Raw genomic sequence first — 27,885 nt, 5'->3', positions numbered from 1 at the left:
TTTTCGTAACAACTAATTAGGTTAAAAGAAGTGACTCAATCCAAATTTGAAATGACTAAAGCAGTTCATTTTATTCATATTTGAACTCCACAGGAGTCAGAGACGAAGGGCCATCTTCTATTCCAAGAATGAAGTCTTCAGGTAAGGTCTCAGGTGCTATTTGAGCTAACTGGTCATCATAAGAACGCAGGGTCCATAGTTTTTCTAATTCATAGGCTCCTCGGGTTTCTGGAAGCATCAAATGGACCACCATGCTGCCTACCACGGACAGATAAGAATCGCAAGTGAAGAAGCAGTTCATTTACTTTACCCTTCTGATCTCACAAACCTGTGACAGAGCAGTGGTTCTCAAAGTGTGAACCCCAGATCAGCATTACCTGAGAACTTACTAGGAATGTAAATTGTGGACACCATCTAGCAAAAAGACTGAAGTGATGCTGTGCTTTGCTCAGTGCACCACATGTAATACCACTTGGTAGACAGTCCAAAAGTACTGTAATTCTGCACAGCCTGTGAGCAAAGCGCTGGCAGAGTTCTATCTTAGAAATACTGTCTCCTGGAACGAAGAGACAGTTTGCTTACAACAGTGGTTCTCAATCAGGGACTTTTTTTTTTTAATTTCACCTTTTTTTTAAATTGAAGGATAATTGCTTTACAGAATTTTGTTTTCTGTCAAACCTCAACATAACTCAGCCATAGGTATACATATATCCCCCTTCCTTTTGAACTTCCCTCCCATCCCCCTCTGCATGCCACCCTTCTAGGTTGAAACAGAGCCCGTTTGAGTTTCCTGAGAAATACAGCAAATTTTCGTTGGCTTTCTTACTTTACATATGGTGATATGTTTCCATGTTACTCTTTCCATACCTCTCACCCTCTCCTCTCCTCTCCCCCGACCACAAGTCTATTCTCTGTTTCTCCACTGCTGCCCTGTAAATAAATTCTTCAGTACCATTTTTCTAGATCCCATATATATGCGTTAGAATACGGTATTTATCTTTCTCATTCCGACTCTAGGTTCATCCACCTCATTAGAACTGACTCAAAGGCATTCTTTTTTATGGCTGAGTAATAAAATCCTCCACTGTGTATGTGTATCGCAACTTCTTTATGCTATCATCTGTTGATGGACATCTAGGCTGTTTCATGTTACAGCTATCATAAATAGTACTGTAGTGAATAATGGGATACACGTGTCTTTTTAATTTTGGCTTCCTTAGGGTATATGCCTAGGAGTGGGATTGCTGGGTCATGTGGTGGTTTGATTCCTAGTTTTTTAAGGAATCTCCATACCGTCTTCCATACTGGTTGTACCAATTTACATTCCCACCAATAATGCAAGAGCATTCCCTTTTCTCCACACCCTCTCCAGCATTTATTGTTTGTAGACTTTTTCTTCTTTTTTTTTTTTTTTACAAATATGGAATGCTTCACGAATTTGTGTGTCATCTTTGCGCAGGGGCCATGCTAATTCTCTGTATCGTTCCAATTTTAGTATATGTGCTGCCGAAGCGAGCACTGTTTGTAGACTTTTTGATGAGGGCCATTCTGACCTGTGTGAGGTGATATCTCATTGTAGTTTTTGATTTGCATTTCTCTAATAATGAGCGTCCATCAGGACATTTTTAATTTTCACCTTTACAGGGTGCAGAGAGGAGAAAGGATGCTGCTCAACATCCTACGACGCACAGAGTATTCCTCCCTGCCCAAAATGCTAACAGTGGTGTGGCTGAGAAACCCTGATGGACACAGCCTTGGCAGAGTGTTTCTTCCAGTGTGACTGTGGGCCTGCTTCCTGCACACACTCGTCACAGGGTTCATCTCTCTCAACCACGGGTGCAGGTGTCATCTGGTCACAAAATGCTGCTTGATGTTGCTACTGCTCTTGCTGAGGAACAAGTATATTTTATCAACCCCTGAATAACTCCTTTAGCTCACAAGAAGGTTTCAGAGCCTGCACAGTTCTACAGGTACTGCTTTTACCTTTGTATTAAGTACATTCTGGGGAATTACTTTAAAACTATGTATATATTAATTTTCAAGTCTGTTAGGTCTTCTCAGAATACCAGTCTGCTTTTCTTATCGTTCCCTGTGCCTAGAATGCCCTACAGGAGTTACTTAAGGCCAAGGTTCTATGTACACCAAGGAGCCTTCTACTGCTCCTTGGGTAGAAGTTGGGGATCTCTCCCATGTTATTCATCCTGTTCTCCATCAGCTTTCTGACCTGTGTGGCTACTTAATACACACTAGGGAGAAGGCAATGGCACCCCACTCCAGTACTCTTGCCTGGAAAATCCATGGACGGAGGAGCCTGGTAGGCTGCAGTCCATGGGGTCACTAAGAGTCAGGCACGACTGAACGACTTCACTTTCACTTTTCACTTTCATGCACTGGAGAAGAAAATGGCAACCCACTCCAGTGTTCTTGCCTGGAGAATCCCAGGGATGGCGGAGCCTGGTGGGCTGCTGTCTACGGGGGTCACACAGAGTTGGACACGACTGAAGCGACTTAGCAGCAGCAGCAGGTGAGATGAGGATTTCAGATGTGAAAAAGCCCAAATGTCTTAAAACCAAAGAAAACTTAAAACAACTATCAAAAACTTTTTGTGGAAAAACACCCAGACCGTGATCCTTTTACAGCTGAACATAGTTTGAGATGAATGCATTGTCAATTGATCTGTAGAGTGTGCTAGAGTAACTTACCAAAGTCCACACAGAGCCAGTCATCAGTGTCCTTCCCTTCGATCTTAACATGAGGCTCACTTTCATGTTTCAGGTGTTTGTACTGAAAAAAGCCAAGTCACATGTTAAAGGGGAGGAGGTTGAGGGAACTCTGTTCTTACTGAGGAGTCTTGGACTTATTTGGGAACATGCTTATTCATTCCTCAGAGCTATGCCAAACCCCTTAAAAACAACTCTCCCCTTAAATCCTATCCACATCCTCCAGCTCTCTGCTGAAGCCCAAACCATTGTGATAGGCAATCAAAGTGCTTCTGAGGTGGACAAGCCTAAATTCAATATCCAGTCCCCACCACCTTCCTTCTGTCCATCACAGCTTCCCTTCACCCTTGGGAGGCACATGCTTCTTCCTGTTTCAAGGCTCACGCTATTCAAATGCACCCCATATTTAATACAGCACTATTTACAATATCCAGGAGATGAAAGCAACCTATATGTCCACTCACAGAAAAATGGATGAGATGTAGTACATATATACAATGGAATATTACCCGGCCATAAGAAGGAATGAAACTGGGTCATTGGTAGTGATGTGGATGAACCCAGAGTCTGTTAATAGTGAAAACAGGAAGAGAAAAACGTCACATATTAACGTTAATATTTTGTATTCTATATTATGTAGAAAAAAGGTACCGATGTAGAAGAGCAAATAGGTGGGTGCAGGGAAACAGAAGGCTAAAACAAGCTGGGAGAGCAGCACTGCCCTGTGTGAAACAGTGGCCAGGAAGCTGCCGCACGGTGCGGGGAGCAGTTCGGTGTTTTCTGATGACCTAGAGGGGTGGGGTAGGGAAGTGGTGGTAGGAGGGAGGCACAAAGGCAGGGGCTGTATGTATACATACAGCACTGTAAGGCAGTTATACCCCAAATAAAAATGAATTTTAAAACAGATCAGTAATCTTGAAAAAAATTAAAAATACAGTTTTCTCAGGGTAATCAACAAGAAAAACCCACCGAAATGTTCATGGCAGCACTAATTACAATAAACAGCCAGGAGAGAGAAGCAACCTGTGGGTAAAGAAGATGTGGTACGTGTATACAATGGAATATCACTGAAGCATAAAAAAGAACGGACTTGGGTCATTTTAGTAAATGTGCAGACTAGAGTGTCACACAGCAATGATCGGAAAATATATAACATACATGAAATCTAGAAAAATGGTACAGATTAACTTATTTGCAGGACAGGAACAGAGAAGCAGATGTGGAGAAAAGACACGTGGACACGGAGAGGGGAGGGTGGGGTGAATAACATAACTCAGCCATGAAAAGGAACAAAATTGGGCCGTTTCTAATGAAAGTGTTAGTCACTCAGTCGTATCCGACTCTTTGTGACCCCATGGACTGTAGCCCACCAGGCTCCTCTGTCCATGGAATTCTCCAGGCAAGAGTACTGGAGTGGGTTGTCATTTCCTTCTCCAGGCGATCTTCCTGACCTGGGGACTGAATCCAGGTCTCCTTCACTGCAGGCAGACCCTACCAAATGAGCCACCAGGGAAGACCAACTAAGAGAAAATATGGAATCTGGAAAAATGGTACAGATGAACTGACGGGACAAAAATGTAAGCAGAAGTAGAGAACCACAAGTGGACACAGGCGAAGAGAGGGGTGGGACGAACTGAGAGAGCAGAGTTGCTAATATATGCACTGCCCTGTGTAAGCAGCTGCAGTACAGACAGCTTAGCTCATGTTCCACAGTGGCCCAGAGAGGTAGGATAGGGAAAGGTGTGCATGGGAGGGAGGCTGGCGAGGGTATATGTATACTTAGAACTCATTCACAGTGCTGTATAGCAGAAACTAACACCAATGTAAACCAAATATCCTCTGATCACCATAATCTACGGGGAAAGAAAGAAGAACTATCATATGACCCAGCAATCACAATACAGGATGGATCTCACATCACCTAGAGAAAACCACAGTTCAAAAACACACGTACCCCACTGTCCACTGCAGCACTATTTATAACAGTCAGGACATGGGATCAACTAGATTTTCATCCACAGATGAATGGATAATAAGATGTGCTCCATACACAGAATGGAGTATCATTCAGTGAGGAACTAAACTGGGTCATTTGCAGTGATGTGGGTGTACTGAGAACCTGTCACACAGGTGACGTATGTCAGAAAGAACCAAATATGGCATATTAACACACATGCATAGAATCTAGAAAAATGGTAGAGAAGACCCTCTGTGCAGGCTGTGACGGTCACAGAAGCACAGAAGGGACATGTGGGCACAGGGAGAGGAGGCTGAGATGCGCTGGGAGCGCAGTGTAGACACAGACACACACTGCCACTGCAGTGAACCAGCAGTCAGCCACTGAGCCCGTGGGAAGCTGCCGTGCAGCTCGCCTGGTGCTCTGTGATGACTAGCAGGGTGGGATAGACGGGGTGGTCGCAGAGAGGCACAAAGGGAGAGGATCTATGTATATAGATGGCTGGTTCACTTTGTTGGACAACAGAAACACAATATTGAAAAGCAATTATAGTTCAATTTTTTTTAATGTAACTATAAAAGGATCAGTAACCAAAAAAAACATGGTCCTACCACACAATCCAGCAATCCCACTACTGGGAATGTAATCTGAGAAACCATAATTCAAAGACACAAGCAACGCCGATGCTCACTGCTGCACTACTAAAATGTCCAGGACATGGACATGAATGGATAAGACAGTGTGGTCCATATATACAAAGGAAATTACTAATAAAATGGACACAACTGAGTCACTTGTAGTTACATGGATGGAACTGGAACATCAGAGTGATGTAAGCAGGAAAGAGAAAACTGAGTATCACATTAGCACATATACATGGAATCTAGAACAGTGGTACAGGAGAACCTATTTATAAGGTAAAAGCAGAGGCACGGAAGCAGAGAATGGACTTGCGGGCACAGGGGAGGGGGAGCCGGGGGACAAACTGGGAGAGTAGTCTTCACACACACTCCCGTGTGTAAGCGACAGCCGCTGGGAAGCTGCTGTACCGCACAGTGAGCCCAGGGAGGTGCTGTGATGACCTGCAGAGGTGGGACTGGGTGGGTGCGATGGGGGGAGGCTCAAAAAAGGGGGACATATCTACACATACAGAGGATTCTCCTTCTGGGACAGCTTTACAATATTGTAAAGCATATATACTCCAATTAAAAATAAATTTTAAAAGATCATTTATCATGAAAAAGAAAATAGAAATAGCATATGACTCAGAAATCCCATTATTAGGGATATACCCTGAGAAAATGATAATTCAAAAAGACATGCACCCTGCAGCACTGTTTGCAAAGCCAAGGCATGGAATGCACCTAAATGTCCATCCACAGATGAACGGATAAGATGTTGAAAATTTGGAATATTTGGAAATGACACAGTATTTTTAGCAATAAAAGCAATGAAATTGTGCTATCTGCAGTGATAGGATGGGCCTAGAGTCTTACAGAGTGAAGTAAAAAAGACAAAATCAAATATCATATTAAGACGTATACATGGAATCTGGAAACTGGTACAGATGAACCTATCTGCGGGGCAGGAACGGATGCAGAAGCAGGGGACGAACATGTGGACCTGCGGGAGGGCAGGCTGGGCTGAACCGGCGGCGTGGCACTGCCACGTCTACACTGCCGTAAGTAAATGCACAGCTCCCGGGAGCTGCTCCCCAGCACAGGGAGCCCCGCGCCATGCTCTGCGCAGGCGCGGGTGCGTGTGATCTGGTGGGCTGGAAGGGAGGCTCCAGAGGAGGGGACCGATGTGTACTTCCTTCACACTGCTGTAGAGCAGGGACTACCGCAACACTGAACCAATTACACGCCAATTAAATATGAATTAAAAAACCGAAAAAACTAAAAACAGGACTTCCGCGTGAATCAGCAACTGCCCTGTGTGCATACCCAGAGAAAACCATAACTGGAAAAACCCGCAGCACAGTGTTCACTGCGGCACTATTCACAACAGCCAAGACATGGAAGCAACGTGAATGGCCTCCACAGACGAATGGCTGAGAAGGTGCGGTGCGTACACACATGGAATTCCACTCGGCCATAAAAAGGAAGGGAGTTGGCTCATTCGTAGACATGGATGGAACTAGAGTCTGTTGTACAGAGTGAAGTAATAAGTCAGAAAATCAAACCGTGTATATTAACACATATATGGCATCTAGAAAAAACAGACATATAAACATACATGCAGGTCATGAAAAGAGTTGCAAAAGTAGAGAACAGACACGTGGACATGCATGAAGGGGAGGGTAAGAACAACTGAGAAAGTAGCCCTGCATATATACACTGCCACTGAAAAATACCTAGTAAGTGGGAAGTTGCTGTAGAGCTAGAGACCTTAGCTTGGTGCTTTCCTAGAAGGGTGGGATAAAGAAGGCTGGGGTGGGAGGCAGTCACAAATGGAGGGGATTATGTATAAATATAGCTGATCACTCTGTTGGACAATATAAGCTAACAAAACATTCTAAATCAGAGTCTAGTTAAAAATTCAAATTAAAAAACTAAAAGAAGATCAGTAATCTTAAAAAGAAATTAAGAAGAATTACCATAAGCCCCAGCAGTCACATTTCTGGGCATAAAATCTGAGAAAACAATAATTCAGAAGGACATAAACACCCCAATGTTCAATGAAGCACTATTTACAATATCCAGGACATGGAGGAAACCTAGATGTCCATCCACAGACGAGTGAATTAAGAAGATGTGGTACATACATACAATGGAACATTATTCAGCCATAAAAAGGAACGAAACTGGGGTCATTTGTAGAGCTGTGGATGGTCCCTGACTCTGTCATACAGAGAAAACTCAGAGAAAAATGAATATGATTTATTATCACAAATATATGGAATCGAGAAAAATGGTACAGATGAAACGATCTGCAAAGCAGGAACAGACAGAAGTGGAGAACAGACACATGGTCATAAGGGAAGGGAAGGAGGGTATGCCCTGGAGAGGAGCTCTGCCATGTATGCACTGCCGTGTGTAAACAGTAGCAGGTAGCTGGTGGGCTGCTGCTGTGTACCACAGGGAGCTCAGCTTGGTGCTCTGTGATGACAATAGCGGGATGACGTGGGCTGGGGTACAGGGAGGCTCAAAAAGGAATGTATGTGTACAAATAGCTGATTCCTTTTATTTTGAACAGCAGAAACTAACACAATATTGTAAAGCAATTATACTCCAGTTAACATATAGATTAAAGAAAGAGAAGATCGCTAATCTTGAAAAAAGATTAAAAATTGAACTACCATATCACAGCAATCCACTACCGGTATATACCCTGAGAAAACCATCATTCAGCAGGCACAGGCACCCCAACACTCACTGCAGAACTAATTACCAAAGTCAGGGAATGGAAGCAACCTAGAGGTGAATGGACAATGATGTGGGACGCACACAATGGAACATTACTCAGCCAATAAAAGGAACAGAGCTGTGCTATTGGCAGTGATGTGGATGGGCTAGACCCTCAGAGTGAAGTCAGTCAGCAAGGAAAATCAAGTAACAGATTAACACAAATATATGGAATCTAGAAAACTGGAACAGATGAACCTATTTGCAGGGGAAAAACAGAGATGCGGAAGCAGAGAACAAGTAGGTAGACACGAGGAAGGGGAAGGCGGGACAAGCTGGTAGAGCAGCTGCCGGATAAACTACCACGTGCGAAACTCACAGAGGGAAGCAGCAGCACAGCACGGAGCCAGCTCCACGCTCAGTGGTGCCCAGAGTGGCAGGGCGGGAAGAGGGCTGTGCGCAGGGGGCTCGGGGGGGGGGGGGGGGGGGTGTGTTTATAACTCATTCACATTGTTTCACAGCAGAAAATAACACTCAAAACCAAGTTTACTCCAATTAAAAATTAATTAAAATATAGAAAACCATAAAAACAGAATTGTCATGACCCAGCAATCCCACTACTAGGCATATAACCTAAGAAGACCATAATTCAACAAGACACACTGACCTCAATGCAGGACTATTTACAAAACCCAGGACATGGAAGCAGCCTATAGGCCCATAAACAGATGAATGGCCTAAGGTGTGGCAGGCCTCGGATTCAAGACGGTGGAGTAGAGGGACGTGCACCCATCTCCTGTGAGAGCGCCAAACTCACCACGAGCCGCTGAGCAACCGTCGACAGGAGGACGCTGGAACCTACTAGAAACAGATACCCCACGTCCAAAGACGAAGAAGCCACAGCAAGACGGCAGGGAGGCACAAACACGGTAAAACCAAATCCCATACCTGCCAGATGAGTAACCCACAAACCAGAAAACAACACCACCAAAGAAGTTCTCCCACTGTTGCGAGGACTCTAAACCACACGCCAGGCTTCCCAGCCTGGGGATCCGACAGAGAGCCTGGCAATCCCCAGGTAATTTCACCGGAAAGCCGAAGGGATTCAATTACAAGACTTCCGCAGGACTAGGGGTGGGTAGACCCCAGTCTCAGAAGGCACAAAGAAAACCTTGTGTGCACCAAGACGCAGAGGAGAGGAGCAGTGACCCCACAGCAGACTGAGCCAAATCTCCCTCCGAGTGTTGGAGGGCCTCCTGCAGGGTGTGGGCTGGCAGGGGTTCATCACAGGGACGTGGGCACTGGCAGCAGCTTACCCCCTTGGAGTAAATAAACCCTCTTGGGGGTCACCATTAACCCTACCAGAAAGTCCACAGACCTCAGGGCTGGGTCGCCTCAGGCCAAAAAGGTATCAGGGAGAGAGTGCAACCCCATCCACCAGCACACAGTTGGATCTGAGCAAAGCCCTGCCCACCAGAGCAAGACCCAGTTTTTCCCCACCACAGTCCCTCCCATCAGGAAGCTTACACAAGCCTGGCCCCCTCCATCAGAGGGCAGACAGAAGAAACAAGAAGAATCGCAGTTCTACAGCAACTAAAACAAAAACCACATTACAGAAAGTTAATCATGATGAAAAAGCAGAAAGTTACGTCCCAGATAAGGGGACAAGACAAACCCCCCCCCCCCCCGCACACACACACACAAAACCAACTAAATTAAGTAAAGGTAGGCAACCTTACAGAAAAAGAGTTCAGAATAATGACAGCAAAGATGATTCAGAATATCAGAAAAAGAATGGAGGCAAAGATTGAGAAGATGTGAGAAATGTTTACCAAGGCCTACAAGAACTGAAGCACAAACAAACAGAAGGAAGCAAACACCAGAAGGAATCACTAGCAGAATAACTGAGGCAGAAGAACGGATAAATGACCTGGAGGACAGAATGCAGAAATCACCACCACAGAACAGAATATAGAAAAAAGAACGAAAAGAAATGAAGACAACCTAAGAGACCTCCGGGACAACACTAAATGCACCAACATTAGCATTACAGGGGTCCCAGAAGGAAGAGACAGAGCGGACCTGAGAAAATATTTGAAGACATAATAGCTGAAAATTTCCCTGACATGGGAAAGGAGATAGTGAACCAAGGCCAGGAAGCAGAGACAGTCCCAGGCAGGATAAACCCAAGGAGGAACACACTGAGACACACGGTAGTTAAACTGACAAAAATGAAAGACAGAGATAAAATATTAACAGCAATGAGGGAAAGACGACAACATACAACGGAACTCCCATCAGTGTATCAGCTGATTTCTCAATCAAAACTCTACCAGCCAGAAGGGAATGGGAGGATATATTGGAAGTGAGGAAAGGGAAGAATCTACAACCAAGAATACTCTATCCAGCAAGACATTCATTCAGATTTGATGGAGAAATCCGAAGCTCTCCAGACAAGCAAAAGTTAAGAGAATTCAGCAACACCACACCAGCTTTACAACAAATGCTAAGGATACTTCTCTAGGCAGAAAACAAGGAAAAGATGTACCTACAGAAAATAAACCCAGAACAATTAAGAAAACAGTAATAGGATCATACACATCGATAATTACCTTAAATGTAAATGGATCAAATGCACCAAAAGACACAGACTGAGCAGATGGAAACACGTGCACGTATGCACTTCCACTTACCACATCACTCCGCTTGACACCCCCATTGTATGTAATTATTTTATATTGTTAGGCTAACCATGCTCCTGTTATGGTTTGCAATTGCAATTATCTTTTATTTTTTATCTGGCTATTGGTTGTGAAAACTGATAAACATCTTTCAATATTGTGACTATGTAACTATTACTCACTTAAGTGTATCATGATTGGTCAACAGAAAAATAAGAGAATTCTATATCACCAAAACCACCACTTAATAGAAAACCTTATAAGCACTTTTTAAAATCCAAATGCAGATCAAAATTATCTTGGAATTTTTTGAAAAATACAAATACCCAGGTATTGCTGTATTTTGGTCAGAGTTCCAGGTATGTTTCTAATGAACAGCCATGTTTAAAAACAACTGGACTATATGAGGATCTTATCCAATTTATTTCATTTTTCAAATTTCACTTTCAGTGCTCCCATTTCATTTAGTTTGTTTTCCACTTTCTCCATCTCTTTTTTTGGATGTTTTTTCTCAAGGCTTTATCAAGCATAGAAGAAAAGCCCTCGTATACATATATATAGATAATATGTATAAATTATATATATTTTAGAAAACTTACAGGTTTTGCCTAACTAAAAAATTTATCAAATTAATATCTACATTTTGATTCCACTTGTTTGATTTAGTATAAACAGAATGCTAGATTTCTAATTTTAAAAAAAAAGATATCCAAAAAGTACCAAAGATTCACTATACAGCACATAGAACTATAATCAATATCTTATAATAACCTAAAATGGAAAATAATTTTAAAAATAATGTATGCATAACTGAATGAGAAGAAAAAAAAATTCTACTCTTTGAAATTTAGTACTGCTTATCTTTTTTCCAGTTTTTCTAAATGTCCTATGGACATATGAGATATAAAATTTTAAATATATTTGTGTAGGATATAAGATTAATATAAATAGAAATCTATTATATTTTAAATTATTAATGACATCATTCAAAATGCCTTTATTATTTTTTCTGCACTTGATAAAATATTCTCAGAAAAATGTTAATACGTCTCACTATGACTATATTTTTTTTCTTTTCCCTATTTTCTTCTGATTTTTGCTTTATGTATTTTTGCTTCTTTGTTATTAGGTGTCTAATGGTTTATGATGTCTATTCTTTGTGAATTGTACCTTCATTAAGAATATTCATCTTTCATTTAAAAATAGATAATTGTCCCCAAAAACGATGTGGGGGGTGTGTGTATGTATGTATGTATATATACATATGTACCCAATGGAGTATTATTCTGCCATAAAAAGGAACAATACTGGGTCATTTGCAGTGATGTGGGTGGATCTTCACTCTGTCATACAGAGTCAGAAAAACAAGTACCATATATTAACATACAGACGTGGCATGCAGAACAATGGTACAGATGAGCCTACCTGCAGGGCAGAAATAGAGACGCAGCAGTAGAGAATGGGCATGTGAACCCAAGGGAGGGGCGTGTGAAACAAACTGGTAGAGTAGCGTTGCCACGTAAGCATCACCATGTATAGAATACAGCAGTGGTGGGAAGCTGCGGTGTAGCACAGGAGACCCAGCTCGATGCTCGGTGATGACCCAGACGGGCACGGTGGAGGGTGGGAGGGAAGGGATATATGTATACTTATAACTTATTCACACTGCTGTACAAAAGAAACTACATAACAATGTAAACCAATTTAAATCCAATTAAAAGTAAATTTTATTCATGAAACAAAACTAAAAATGGAACTATCACGTAATCCAGTGACCCCACTACTGGGTATATACCCAGAGAAAACCATAATTCAAAAAGACACACACGTCACAATCTTCACTGCATCAGTATTCACCATAGCCAGGACATGGAAGCAAACTAAATGTCCATTCACAGATGAATGGATAAGCAGATATGGTGTACACACACACACACACACACAATGGAATAATACTCAGAGATAAAGAAGAATGAAATTGGGTCATTTGTAATGATGTGGATGGAACTAGAATCTGTCATACAGAGTGAGGTAAGTTAGAAAATCAAATATTGTATATTAATACATACATGGAACCTAGAAAAATGGTACAGATGAACATACGTGCAGGGCAGGAAAAGAGTCCCAGAAGTATTCACCAGACATATGGACATGCGGGAAGTGCAGGCAGGGCAGGATGAATTTAGAGACAAGCAATGAAATATACACAGTGTCATGAGTAAGACAGGCAAGTAGTGGAAGCTGCTCTACAGCCCAGGCAGCTCAGCTCAGGGCTTTGTGATGGCGTAAAGGGGTGATGGGACGGAGGGCATGGCAGTGGGAGGGAGCCCCACAGGGAGGGTATATATGTACACATGTAGGTGATTCGCTTTGTTGGACAGCAGACACTAACAACATTGTAAAACAATCGCACTCCAATTAGAAAATAAATTTTAAAAATAAAAGATAATTAATGTGGTTAAAAAAAAAAATCTTAAAAACACAACTACCATATCCCCAAGCAATCCCACTCCCAGGTATATAATCTGAGAAAACCACTAAGTCAAAAAGATATATGCACCCCAATATTCAACACATTATTTACAATATCCAGGACATGGAAGTAACCTAAATGCCCATCCACAGATGAATGGATGAAGATGTGGTATGTATAGATACACAAGGGAATATTGCTCAGCCTATACACCCACAGAAAACTTTAACTGAAGAAGACACATGAGGCTTGCCTGGTGGCTCAGTGGTGAAGAATCTGCCTGACGTTGCAGGAGACATGGGTTCCAGCCCTGGCCTGGGAGGATCTCAGGTACTTCATCGTGACTAAGCCCGTGCACCGCAACAATTGAGCCCGTGCTCTGGGGCCCAGGGACCACAAGTGCTGGGCCCACACGCTGCAACCACTGAGGCTCGAAGCCCACAGGCCCTGGAGCCAATGCACCGAGAAGCCCACGCACCCCAACCAGAGAGTAGCCCCCGCTTACCACAACTAGAGAAAAGCTCAGGCAGCAAAAGAGACCCAGTATAGCCAAAACTAAATAAATAAATATAATTGTTTTTAAAAAAGACACGTGGTGCCCATGTTCACTGCAGCACTTTTTACAAAAGCCAGGATATGGAGTAACCTAGATGTCCGGCAACAGATGAATGGATTAAGAAGATGTAGTACATACATACAATGGAATATTATTCAGCCATAAAATGGAAAGAACCTGGGTCATCTGTAGTGCTGTGGATGGTCCTTGACTCTTAGAGGGTAACAGGCAGGAAGGCCAGGGGTCTCCAGACGGAGGAAACAGGCTGCAAGTGTCAGACACTTTTTCTCTCTGTTAAGCAGCAGAAGGAAGCAAACTACTCGTGTTATGTTTTCTCCCCTTCTCTATACAAATTTAAAGAGTTTTCTTTTAAAAGTATGTGTTGCCATGACAACACCTGGTTCCACCTGAACTTAACTTTTCTCAAACCATGAGCTAACCAATGCATTTTTCTTATGGAAATGTTTGTCTTAGCTATGTTAATGAACTACATATTTACCCCAGACTGTCTTCAAGTCAGTTCCACCTAAGACTCAGAATGGACCTGAAAAACCTGTATGTTTTACTCATACACTGTTCTCCTAATCTATGTTAATAAAATTAAATATTTACTTAGAAACCTGTCTTTCTTCAAGATTCATGTCAATCATTTTATGGCCCGGGATGACTCATCTGGTGCCAATGTTATTTCAAAATGCATGTTGTGGGTGAGGAGCCTGGTGCCACTCTGAGTTTTGAGACATCTCCTTTCTATAATTAACAGCTTGCTAGTAGCTGTATAACATCCGGCTAAAGACTAGCAGGTGGGCACTCTTTCTGCCCCCTTCTAATGTCTATGTCAGAAGCTTTCTCTATCTCTTTTATACTTTAATAAAACTTTATTACAGAAAAGCTCTGAGTGATCAAGCCTCATCACTCGCCCCAGATAGAATTCTTCTCCTCCGGAGGCCAAGAAACCCAGCGTCTTTCCTGGTTCAGCAACATCCTTTCATACAGAGTGAACTCAGAGAAAAACGAGTCTCATATATTAACACACATACATGGAATCTAGAAGAATGATACAGCCGAACTTACATGCAGGCCGTGAACAGAGCAGCAGAAGTAGAGAACGGGCATACGGACACATGGGACAGGGAGAATCAGACCAACTGGGAGGGCAGAGCTGCGTAAACACACTGCCAGGTGCAAAACAGCCGGCTAGCGGGTAGCTGCTCTACACCACAGCGAGTTCAGTTCACTGCTTTGCGATCACCCAGAGGGACGGAGAGGGGTAGGATGGAAGGGGCTGGGGTGGGAGGGAGGCCTAAACGGAAGGGATATATGTATATATAGGTGATTCACTGTTGGACAGAAGTAGTCAACACATCATTTTAAAGAAATTATATGCCCACTAAAAAATAAACAGAAGATCATTAATGACGAAAAAATCTAAAAACAGAACAACTATTTGCCCTAGGAATCTCTTACTGGGCATATAACCTGAGAAAACCATAATTTAAAAAAAAAACCACGCACGCACCCCAATGTTCAATGTTGTACTATTTACAATAGTCATGGAAGCAACCTAGATGTCCAACAACAGATGAATGGAATAGGAAGACATGGTACATACATACAGTGGAATATTACTGAGCCATAAAAAGGAAGGAACTGAGTCAGTTGAACTGAGGCAGATGTATCTAGAGCCTCTCACTCAGAGTGAACAAGTCAGAAAGAGAAAAAATAAATATCATGTATTAACACCTAATTAGAATCCAGAAATATGGTACTGATGAACCTATTTGCAGGGCAGGAATACAGACATGGATAGAGAAAAGACTTGTGGACACAGTGGGGGACGGGGACACTATTCATCACAGTGGGATGAACTGAGGCTAGCACTGAAATGTATACATTACCCCGTGTAAAACTGACAGCTGCTGGGAAGCTGCTGTGTAGCACAGGGAACTTAGCTCCATGCTGTGTGGTGACCTAGAAGGGTGGGATGGAGGCTCAAGAGGAAGGAGATACGGTTACACGCAGAGCTCAGTCTCTTTTTTGGATGGCAGAAACTAACACAACCCAATAAAGCAATTATACTCCAACTGAAAAAAAAGAAAACCTATGCAGAGCACTACTTTACATAAATCATAGCCAAGATCTTTTTTGATTCACCGCCTAGATTAATGAAAATGAAAAATAGAAGACACATGGGATCTAATTAAACTTAAAAGCTTTTGCACAGCAAACGAAACCATAAACAAGACAGAAAGAGAACCTTCAGAATGGGAGAAAATATTTGCAAAGGACACAAGTGACAAACGATTAATCTCTCAAGTACACAAGCAGCTCATGCAGTTCAATACGGAAAAAGAAAAAAATACACATGGCCAACACACACATGAAGAGATGCTCAACTTCACTAATTATTAGAGAAATGCAAGTCAAACTACAATGAGGCATCATCTCACACTTCAGAATGGCCATCATCAAAAAATCTACAAGCATTAAATGTCTAAGAGTGTGTGGAGCAAAGGGGACCTTCTTGCACTGTTAATGGGAATTTAAGTTGACACAGCTACTCTGGAGAACAGTATGGAAATTCCTTGAAAAACTGAAACTACAGAACAGCCATTCAGTTCAGCTCAGTTGCTCAGTCGTGTCCGACTCTTTGCGACCCCATGAACCGCAGCACGCCAGGCCGCCCTGTCCATCACCCACTCCCGGAGTTCACTCAAACTCACGTCCATCGAGTTGGTGATGCCATCCAGCCATCTCATCCTCTGTCGTCCCTTTCTCCTCCTGCCCCCAACCCCTCACTTTGGCATAAGGTGGCCAAAGTACTAGAATTTCAGCTTTAGCATCCTTTCTTCCAATGAACACCCAGGGCTGATCTCCTTCAGAATGGACTGGTTGGAACTACCGTATGACCCAACAATTCCATTACTGTACACATAACCTGGTAAAACCATAATTCAAAAATACACATGTACCCCAACGTTCACTGCAGCACTGTTTACAATAGCCAGGACATAGAAGCAACCTAGATGTCCAGCGACAGGGGAATGGACTAAGATGTAGTACATACATACAACAGAATATTACTCAGTCATAAAAAGGAGCGAAACTGGGTCATTATTAGTGATGTAGATGGACCTAGAGTCTATGATACAGAGTGAAGTAAGTCAGAAAGAGAAAAATAAGTATTGGATATTAAGGCACATATGTGGAATGTAGGTGAACCTATTTGCCGGGCGGGAACTGGAGGTGTAGAGAACAGATGTGTAGACGCAAGGTGGACGGCGGTGCGGGGGGGAGGGGAGGGGGACGGGATGAATTGGGAGATTGGGGTTGACATGTATACACCACCGTGGGTAAAACAGACAGCCAGGGGGAACCTGTAGGAAGGCTCCCACCTGGGCAGGGAGCTCATCTCAGGGCTGTGGTGACCTAGAGGGGTGGGATGGAGGTTCAGGAGGGAGGTGATATACTGTATTCTTAGAAGTGATTCACTTAGTTGTACAGCAGAAAGCAACACAACATTGTAAAGCAATTGTACCCCAATTAAGGAAAAAATGAAATTACTGTTAAGGGGAAGGGGAAAGGAAAAAATTGGGCAACTAACTGGGACTGACATATAGACAGTACTATAAAACAACTAACAGCAACCTACTTATAGCACAGGGACTCGACACAATACTCCCTAATGACCTAGAAAAGAGTGGATATATGTATATGTGGGGCTTGCCTGGTAGGAGAAAAAAACTGCAGATCAATATACTAGCAAACCAAATTCAACACCACATTAAAAGAATAATACACCAAGACCACATGGGATTTATTTCTGGAAAGTGAGGACGTTTCCATGTGAAAATCAACCAATGTAATAAGCCATATTAACAAAACGAAGAACAAAAACCATATAATCATCTCAAATACATGCAGAAAAACCGTTTAACAAAACTCAATACCCTTTCATGAGAAAAACTCAACAAAGATTAAAAAAAAAAAAAATCTCCTCAAGATAATAAAGGCCATATATGAAAAGCTCACAGCTATTAGCCATCATCCAACTCAGTGACAAAAAACTGGAAGTTTTACCTCTCAGATCAGGAACAAGACAAGAATGCCCACGTCTGCCACTTCCTATTCGACACAGTATTGAAAGTTCTAGCCATGGCCATTTGACCAAAGGAAAAGAAAAGAAAAAAGTAACCAAACTGGAGAGGAAGAGATAAAACTATCTCAGTTTGCAGATGACATGATCTTATACCATAAAGAAAACCATAAAGACTGTACCCAAAAAACCTGTTAGAAAAAATGGATTCAGCAAAGTTGCAGGATATGAGATCAACATCCCCAAATCAGTTGTGCTTCTGTATACTTAAAAAGCCACCTGAAAGGGAAATGAAGAAAACAATCCCGTTTGCAATAGAATAAAAAAGGATAAAATACTTAGAAATAAACATGACCAAAGGAGCAAGACTTGCACACTGAAAACTACACAACGCTGCAAAGACGACACCAACAAACAGCCGCCCTGTACCCATGAATTGGAGCACAATACTGTGCAGACCATCTACAGATTCAATACAACCAATCCCTGTAAATCCCCCAACTTTTTAAATAGAAACAGAAAAATCTATCCTAAAATGTGTATGTAATCTAAAGGGACCCCCAAAGAGCCACAAACAATTTTAAAAGGAAAGAGCACAGCTGGAGATCTCAAGCTTCCTAATTTAAAACCTTATCATACAGCTACATTAATCAAAACAGTCATCAAGACAGACTTACAGACCAAGTCAATAAAGAGCCCATATGTTCCAATGTTTTTTCAACAAGGGTGCCAAGTCCACTCAATAGGGAAAGACAGTCCTTTCAACAAACAGTGTTGGGAAAACTAGATACCTACATGCAAGATCTTAACACCGTCTGCTAAAACTAATTCAAAATGTACCAAAGATTTCAACATGAAACCTAAAACTATTCAACCCTTAGAGGAAAACAGTGGAGGGACTTCCCTGGCAGTTCAGTGGTTAAGACTGAAAGCTTCCACTGCAGGCAGTGTGAGTTCGATCCCTGGTCAGGGAACTAAGATCTCATCTGCAATGCAACACAGCCAAAACAAAGAAAACATGGTGGAAAAAGCCTCACAACACTGGATTTAGCAATGATTTCTTGGATATGAGACCAAAGGCAAGAACAAAAAAATACAGAACTTTTGTGCATCAAAAGACACTATCAGAGTAACAAGGCAACCTATAGAACAGGAGAAAATACATACATGACATAGGGTTTATATCCAGAATATTCAGAGAACTCCCGCAACTTCACAATTTAAAAAAAAAAAATTCAATTAAAACATGGACAAAGGACTGCATTCAAGCACTGCAAATGGGCTCATAACCATGTGAAAAGATTCTCAGCCTCACTAATTATCAGGGAAATGCAAATCAAAATCAGGAGTACTACTTCATGATCCTTAGACTGTCTCAGACAGTAAAGAATCTGCCTGCAATGCAGGAGACCCAGGTTCTATCCCTGGGTAGGGAAGATCCCTTGGAGAAAGTAATGGCAACCCATTCCAGGATTCTTACCTGGAGAATCCCATGGAAAGAGGAGCCTGGCGGGCTATAATCCATGGGGTCAAAAAGAGCTGGACATGACTGAGCAACTAAGAATTTCACACTTTCAGACTCATTTATCAACAAACTGGAAAATAAGTGGTGAGAAATCTGAACACCTGTGCACTGCTGGGGTATAGCTACTATGTTAAAGAATATGACACTTCCTCAAAAAATTCAACATATCATCACCATGATCTGGCAATTTCACTTCTGAAATAAAAGCAGGAACATGAACAGACAGTTCTCCACTCATCTTTATAGCAGCATTATTCACAATAGTCAGAAGACAGAAGCAACCCATATGCCCACCATGTGGGTGGATAAGATACAATTAAGTTATAGACATACGTTAAAATAAATATTTAGCCTTAAAAAGAAGAAAATTCTAACACATGTGACAACACAGAAAAACCTTGAAAAATATTATGCTAAGTGAAATAAGCCAAAATAGCAAATAGAGTATGATTCCACTCTAGGAGGTACTTATTAGTGTAGTCAAGTTCAGAGACGGAAAGCAGAATGGTGCTGCCAGGGGCTAGGGGAAGGAAGAATGGGGAGCTCTGGTTTAAGGTGTACAGAGTTTTCTGCAAGATGAAAAATGTTCTGGAGATGGATAGTAGTAACCGCCCTACAACAATGTGAATGTAACTAGTGCCACTTAACTGCACACCTAAAAATGACTAAAATAAGCTTCATGCGATATACATTTTACCACAAACAAAAACAACACTTTCTTGACTTTGCCCTTTTCTCCCTTTTCACCTAAAATTTTTGTAAAAGTCATTTCTATTCCCCTCCCTTGCTCTTCCACAGAAACTTTCTCTGAAAAATCTCTCATTCTTTTTACATCTCCAAGTTCAGCGGTCATTTCTAAGTCTCACTTACTCTATTCTACTGTTATATCTGACAGAGACCCTAAGGTCCTTTTTCCTCCATGACCTCCTAGTTCTCTTTGTCTCTCCAACTACCCTCCTTTTTAAGAATCTTCCTTTGTTCTGCCCTGCTGCACCAGGGTTTTGTTCTCAGTCTCCTTATTTTACCACTCTTCTCTAAGGCAATCCCAGCTACTCTTTTGGTCTTAACTGTCCCCTCAATGCCTAATTTTCAACAGGGTGAAATAAGTATGTTTCCCTGAATCAGCTTCCAAGTATATTTTCTTCCTCATTCTGATTCCTATTCAGTCTAGCTGGAAAATGAACTACCTTTTCCTTCCTCAACTAGACTTGTGATTTCAGAAGACAAGGACTAAATCTTTTCATTTGAATTAAACTCTAGGCCAGCACTATCCAACAGAACTTTCTGCAGCTGCGGAAATGTTTTATATTTGCACTGTTCAATACAAATAAGCCACATATGGCCACCTAAAGTGTGGCTAGTACAGCTGAAGACCTGAATTTTTAGTTTTAATTTATCGTTACAGTCACACAGGGCTAGTGGGTAACTGGACAGTTTTGCTCTAGAAATCCCTCAGTAATTCTGTATTCTAGTCTGCCTCAGGTTAGTACTTTTTTTCCTTGTCACAGAGACAAGAATATGAAAATAGCCTGACCCACTAAGGCTAGATATTGGTCCTTATAACTTTCACCATCAAAGAACATAAAACACTTGTGCCAGTTCTGGGTTTCTCATAAAATCTCTGGGACGGGTTTAGTTTTCAAGTGCTCCTCTTCAGTCTGATGCATTAACACTATTAAGTTAAAGATTTCAAAGAAAAAGAAAGCATCCTACCATTTTCACAATGTAGTAGGCCATGGCATGCAAGTGTCGAGTGGAAGTGCCACTACCAATCACAAAGTAATCTGTATATTTCATTTCTGGAGGAACTCTGATGACACAAATGTCTCTTGCATTTTCTTGCCTCAAAAGTGAAACCAGCATATCGATGTCAAACTTGGGACCAGCGTGATCTGAAACGCACAAAGATTTGGTTGTGTCAGGTGGCCAAGAGAAGACAGACATGCTGTGCACTCAGAAATGCAGGCAGCTGACAGCAAAACTGCTCCTCTGGGAAGGTGTTCAGGTCTGAAATGCTTTGCAAAACAACTGGGCCCAGGCCTCCTGGAAGTTGAACCTGGGCTCTGGCTTTATATAGCACTGCTCAACTTTTCTGGGAAGGTGCTCAGGTCACAGAGAGCCACCACATCCTTTCCTATTAGCAAATGCTAGTACCTTACACTAGCAATAATCGCTTCTGTTTCAGTACTTGAGGAAACAAGTAACACTGCTCGAGCAGAGAACCGCTACACAAAGAGAGGAGAACAGAAGCACAATGTGGGGAGGTGGTGATACCCTGGGACATATTAAACTGAACTCCAGCCAGAAAGGGTCACAGAACTAGCACTGGGAACTGGAAGCTCTTAGGTAGTATCTGGCCCACAACCTTCATCTGAGAAACTCAGACCTAGCCAAGTATGTGTGGCCCCAGACCTACCAATTCGAGGGCTAGAAGTTTAACAGCAGTTCTCATTCTGAACTCTCAAGTTTTTCTTACAATGTCATTTGGGTTATGTAACAACTGTTATCTGTGAAAATCACCTCCCCCCCGACCCCCACCTCTGGAGATTTAGATACTTGGATTGTCACCGTGATGTATTATAGCCTCTGGACTTACAGTTGTCTTAAGCTTTAAAGTTGACTCCCAAGGCCCTAGATGTTAACCTCTCCCTCTCATCTTTCACAGGTGTGATCTGTTTACCATCTCTCAAGCGTCTAAAAACGTACACAAACAGGAGGCCCTTAAATTGGCCATATCTCCTATTAGCGCTTCTTACTGCACCCTTTAGCCCCCAGCTCCTCCTCAGAACTCTCATGCCCCAACACTGTTGACAAGTCCATTTCTCGGGACCCTAGGAAGAGAGTGAAGGGAGGTGAGGACGCTGAGGGTGTGATGCCAAGAGTCCGGCGTGGCTATTCATTCAGACGGACGCCTGGGGTTTCGGAGACTGATTCAGTCCATCTTTTAGTCTCACTGAAATGCAAAGCTGGTGCCAACAACCTTTGCAGGCCCTTCTGGTTCTGCTTTGTAGAAGTTTTGTGATCCCAAGAAAAATGCAGAGAGGAGAACTCAGCATCCACGAAGGTCCCGCCTCCCCACTCCCGTACCTGCGGTGCCAGACTCCGGGAATCCCTCGTCGGCTGTCCCCTCCGCCTGCTCCTCCAGGCCTGGCCCGCCGTGCAGGCCGCGCGCTCGGTCCAGGGCCAGGCAGGCCCTACCGAGTGCTGCCCTCGCCATAGGCCTTCCCACGGCCAGCAGCCGAAGACGGGGCGTGGCACTAGCCGCGGGCCACGCGCGGGGGAACACGGCCCTGCAGCACAGCTGCGCCCCGAGCCGTAGCGCTACAAAACTGCCGGGCCCCATCGTAACAGCCTTGCGTCGACTCACGGGGCGGGGCTTAATGGGGCTCGTGCAGGTGTGCGGCTTTCGATTGGCTAGGTCAATGCGGCTGGGCACGGAAAATTGACGTCAGGAGCGTGGGCGTGGCCAGAAGGTGGGCCGTGGGCGGAATATGAAAACCAGGCAGGGGAGGAGGATGGTAACCCGACAGTGACCCGGAAGAATTTAGGTATTAGGAAAATATTAATTATTTTTTGACGTGACTTCGTAATTTACACTACATTTTTACTGTAATGATTCTGTTTCTAAACAAATAAGATTGCAAGCTTGAGGACTAATTTTACGTTTAGGTATAACACATTGATAAATATCTGAAGTAATGCATATCCATCAGAGTAAGTTTTTCTTTGATAATATTTTGAGTGATTTTTCTCACCAGAGGTGGTTATTCTAATTACTAACTAAGCCATAGTAACTGTATGTTCAATAGCAGTCTTCCACCAAACACCTGGATTTGCTTTTGACATTGGCACTTAAACATCCATAATAACGGACAATATGAAAATCATTATATCTTTCTAAATTAATATTTTACTAATTGAGTCTCTAGTGAATCAAACTTCTAACATTTCAAGTAAAAAAAAAGACATAAAATAAATTTAAACTAGGCAAGTTTTCCCTAGTTGGTTATGAATTTTTTTCCCACTTGGCTAGCGTTCACATGTTTCAAGTAAACATTCATTTGCTTTGTTCTTAATTCATTCTTTCTACATTTAAAAAATGCTTACTATACACAAGCTGCTGAAACTCATGAAGAGAAACAGTTTGCCATTAGCCTTCTTTGCCCAGTGGTGGTTTGTGTTTTATTACTGCTAAGGCAACAATACAAAAGTATTTTAAAATTTAGTAGGAGTTTTTGACTTTTCTAGAAAAGTGGACTAGAATTCTCCCAATATATTTGTATCTAATTCATAATCTAATATTTGGGAGAAGAGGAGCAAAAGGAAAGGAAATGTAATAGTTAATCCAATGTAAGCCTAAAATTCCCAATCTCTTAGGCTTCACTCCATGCCTTTTGCCTCCAGATCCATCTAGAAATCTGAAATTTGTCAAAATAGATAATTAAATAGAAAAGGGGTTGTGGAACAGACAGGTTAGTTTAAAAGGGGAGAGTTTTATCAGAAATTATTTTTACACATTTTAATAACAGAAATCAGAATGTAAACCTTAAGAAAAGAAGCCTTTCTCTTTCTCCTCACTCCAAGCTCTGTCTCACTACTGGATATACTGTTTCAACATCACTAGCAATCAAAGAAATGCGAATGAAAGCAACAAAGAGATCCCTTTTCCAGTCAATAAAATTGGCACCAATCAATAACATGTGGCAGTAGCAAGAGGGGATTGGCATTCTGATACATTGTGAAGGGGTGTAAAATGTCACTGCTCCTTTCTCGGAAACCTCAAAATACATCTCTTCTTTCTTCAAACAATTCTACTTCTGTGAATTTTTCCTTAGAAATAATTTTTCCTTTTCAATAAAATATCTAGATGCTAGGGAATTCCCTGGTGGCTCAGTGGTAAAGAGTTTGCCCACCAATGCCAGAGACAAGGGTTTGATCCCTGATCCCACATGCCTCAGAGTAGCTGGGCTTGTGTGCCACAACTATTGAGCCTGTGCACTAGAGCCTGGGACTCGCAACTACTGAGCCCCTGTGCTGAAACTGCTAAAGTGAGCGTGCCCTGGAGCCTCAACTACTGAGCCCACGTGCCGGAATTACTAAAGTGCGCGTGCCCTGGAGCCCCTGCTATGCAACAAGCAAGCCACTGCAATGAGAAGCCCATGCACCGCAACCAGAGAGAAGCCCCTTCTGGCCATAACTGGAGAAAGCCTGCATAGCAATGAATAAATATTTTATAAATAAATAAATAAAATTTAAAAATAAAATGTCTGGATTCTAGTAGTTTCAAAAGAAGAATTTAGGGATTAGGAATTAGATTTTGCAGGAGTCAGAGCACTAGCATTTTACGACTCACCTTGCGCAGCCTTGCACTGTAGTGACACACTCTTTGTATCGTTATTATTTTTTCTTGATGTCTCCATTCACCAAAATGTAAATAGTATGAAGGCAGAAATTTTTGTTTAGTAACTGTTCTCTCCATGGCGTCTAAAGCTGAATGTACAAAAGTTGCTTCTGTTGATGACATTGGAATTAGGGAATAGCCCCTTACCAAAGAAATTATCAAGATTCCCTCGCAAATTGGAAATCCCATGAGGAAAATCTGCTGTCCTGGGATGGGGTTGGGTGGGAGGCAGAGGTAGAAAGGACCATTTGGAACACATGTTTAGATCAGCCCTTAGTTACCCTCCCCAGTGGACTTGTTTTATGCCAATGGACTGCACCCTGGGGCTCACCTCAGTGAGAATAAGGAATGCGAGTTGCAGTTCAGGATTGAATTGTAGGATGTGAGAGCTGAAAGAAACCAGGGAGGAAAACTGATTGGCCTGTGGCCAAGCTGGAACCAGAAGCTGATTCTAAATTCCAGCATGCTAACTTCTGAAAGGAAGAGGCTAGTAAATGAAGGGAGCAAATATTATAGCTCAAGTGCCTAGAACAGTGCCAAGTACCTAGTAGCTACTCCAAATGGTCGATACATTACTTACTTTCTTTTAGAGAACTCTAGGCATTCATTTTAAAAAATTAGAAAACACAGAAACTAAATAAGCACCTGTGTATCACCACAAATATTCACACTGCTTCAAGTTATTTTTTTTTTTAATAATAAGAATAAAGTGTTACAGATAAAGTTAAGTCTCATCTTCTTCACTTCTATTTCCCCACAGACATGAATTTGGTGCTTCTCCCAGAATCTGCCATCAGTTCCATGTTCCACTGGTTTTTCACATCCCAGACCTGTTTTACCACCTGCATTTGCCATCTCATTTAATGGGATCATCACACACACCCACCCAGTTCTCCTAAACTCTGGACTGCATTCACTGCAGGATCTTTCTGCAACAACTATTCCCTTGTCAAATCCTGTCTATGCTGCTTCCAAAATACTTTTTGAATCCAGCTTCTAGTCTTCATTCTCATTGTTCTTTCCTTTGTCTGAGACCTCAATAACTTTTAGCTCATTACTGGGACAGACTCCTACCTGGGTCTCCTGTCTCTAATCCGTCTCTACTCTTTTCATCCTCCATCCTGCCAACTAAAATTATTTTAGCCTCATCTGCTCTTTGCTGTTTTCCAAACACACCATAACCTTTCCATGCTGAGCTTTGTACATACTATTCCATGCCGTGTTTCTAGAATGCCCTTCTTCCACCTTTGCACATGACAAACTCAGACCCACTCTGTAAAACCTACTTTAAACATTAAGATATCTACCTTGACTCTCTCAGATGGTCCTTCCAAAACCCTTCTTCCCTTTGTTCATAAAAGTCTTTAACATTTACCATGTTTGATTGGATGATAACCCATTTGAAAAGACTTAGATTTCCAGCTCTTCTGTTTACTGGCAGTGTAAGACTGAAGTCCATTCATCTCCTTGAGCCTTTTATTTTTTTATTTTTTTTTTCAGTGATCATTTTTATTTTTTTATTTTTTTAAATATTTTTTTAATTTTAGTTTTTTATTTTTTAAATTTTAAAATCTTTAATTCTTACATGCGTTCCCAAACATGAACCCCCCTCCCACCTCCCTCCCCATAACATCTCTCTGGGTCTTGAGAAAGAAGAATGGAACTGGAGGAATCAACTTGCCTGACTTCAGGCTCTACTACAAAGCCACAGTCATCAAGACAGTATGGTACTGGCACAAAGACAGACATATAGATCAATGGAACAAAATAGAAAGACCAGAGATAAATGAGCCTTTTATTTATCAGTTCCTCTTAGTGCTTTTGCTAGCACCGATAAAACTGCTGACATGATCCCACAACATTTTGGACTTTCAAATACAAATATATGATATGGATGTGTGAGTGTGTGTGAGTGTGTGCGAGTGTCTGTGTGTATGTATGTACGCACACACTCAGTTGCTCAGTTGTGTCCTACTCTTTTGTGACCCCATGGACCGTGGCATGCCAGGCTCCTCTGTCCATGGGATTTCCCAGACAAGAGTACTGGAGTGGGTTGCCATTTCCTAATCCAGGCGATCTTCCCAACCCAGGGATTGAACCCATGTCTCTTGCATCTCCTGCATTTGTAGGCAGATTCTTTACCACTGCGCCACCTGGGAAGCCCCATATGATATGGAGGGCATTTACTCTACTCATCCTCTCCCCTTCCGTCTGGAAGCTCCTGAGGGGCAGGGACTATTCGCCTTTCCCCTCCCTGCCCTCGCCCTGCACCTGGCACTGGAAACCTTGGTGAGCGTCCTTGAGAAGACAGTGAATCACCAGTCTATTCTATGACCCACTGTATGGGTTGGTGACCCACTGTATGCAAGCTGCACGTTAAGAAGAAAGTATACGCTTCATTGTGAGGATGAGTACATGGAGGGCTGGTACTCTTCAAGTCCCTGTCAATTCCTGTCGGCTGTGGGAGAAAAGATAGCCTCGTTGCCTGCCAGCACCCGGGAAACCGAGGGAACAACGTGGGTGCTCAGAGGCCCAGCTCTGGAGTGAGCGACAGTTCTGAAATCTGAGGGAAAAGACCTGCCTAAGCCAAGAGATGGGAATGTGAGCCTGCACTTTGGCCCAAGAAACAGGCTCATTGGAAAAACGGTGGAGGAGTTTCTTTCCACAGAGGAGCCTCCTCCTTGAGAGGCCCCTGGCAGGCAGGACTCTGTGATGCCCTTAAACCACAGGTTCCATGCTTCCTGAGACGCCAACAGTTCATCCCATTGCAAACCTCAATACCCACCCCAGGTTGCACTCGTGTCCTTGCAGCACGGAGGGCATGACTGGCAAATGAACAGAAAACATCTGAGCAGCAGGCAACACAGACTCCACACTCTGCGGGCAGGTGGGGTGAAAAACAACAGAGGTGCCGACTTCTAGGTTTATAAAACAATGAGTCCCTGTCACCCAACTTCTGCTTAAATGGATTTTCCCTCTTCCAATCAGGAGACTACAAAAAGGAGGACAAAGTGACTTTTAAATAGAAATACACAAATGTAGCACTTCTAGAATTAATTTAAGAAAGAGGTAATTTTAATCCTAGCCCTTCCCTCTGCAAGGTCTCCCGAAAGCAGAAATAGTACAACG

The 27,885-nt window shown here is 42.4% G+C and overlaps 1 protein-coding gene and 1 non-coding gene across 2 annotated transcripts; both read right to left on the bottom strand.

The window, feature by feature from the left end:
* Positions 1-45: 45 nt before the first annotated feature.
* On the bottom strand, positions 46-22,720 carry MALSU1 (mitochondrial assembly of ribosomal large subunit 1). The gene is made up of 4 exons (XM_004007791.5): positions 22,443-22,720; positions 21,069-21,247; positions 2,703-2,784; positions 46-258 (listed from the first exon to the last, which is right to left on the bottom strand). Exons 1-4 carry the CDS (start codon positions 22,696-22,698, stop codon positions 71-73), a joined length of 705 nt encoding a protein of 234 aa, XP_004007840.3. The 5' UTR covers positions 22,699-22,720; the 3' UTR covers positions 46-70.
* On the bottom strand, positions 1,415-1,519 carry LOC114114677 (U6 spliceosomal RNA). Its single transcript, XR_003589294.2, has one exon. It is a non-coding gene; the product is annotated as a U6 spliceosomal RNA (small nuclear RNA).
* Positions 22,721-27,885: the final 5,165 nt, after the last annotated feature.

Source organism: Ovis aries, chromosome 4, assembly GCF_016772045.2.
Source record: "Ovis aries strain OAR_USU_Benz2616 breed Rambouillet chromosome 4, ARS-UI_Ramb_v3.0, whole genome shotgun sequence".
NCBI classification, from domain to species: domain Eukaryota; kingdom Metazoa; phylum Chordata; class Mammalia; order Artiodactyla; family Bovidae; genus Ovis; species Ovis aries.
The sequence above is the reverse complement of the archived record's forward strand: the minus strand, read 5'-3'. Positions and strand labels throughout refer to the sequence as shown.

Coding starts and splice junctions, on each gene's coding strand:
- MALSU1 (XM_004007791.5), bottom strand. CDS start 22,698: ATGGGGCCCGGCAGTTTTGTAGCGCTACGGCTCGGGGCGCAGCTGTGC. Junction 21,248..22,442: donor CCCGGAGTCTGGCACCGCAG/GTACGGGAGTGG, acceptor TGTGCGTTTCAG/ATCACGCTGGTCCCAAGTTT. Junction 2,785..21,068: donor CCTACTACATTGTGAAAATG/GTAGGATGCTTT, acceptor GGCTTTTTTCAG/TACAAACACCTGAAACATGA.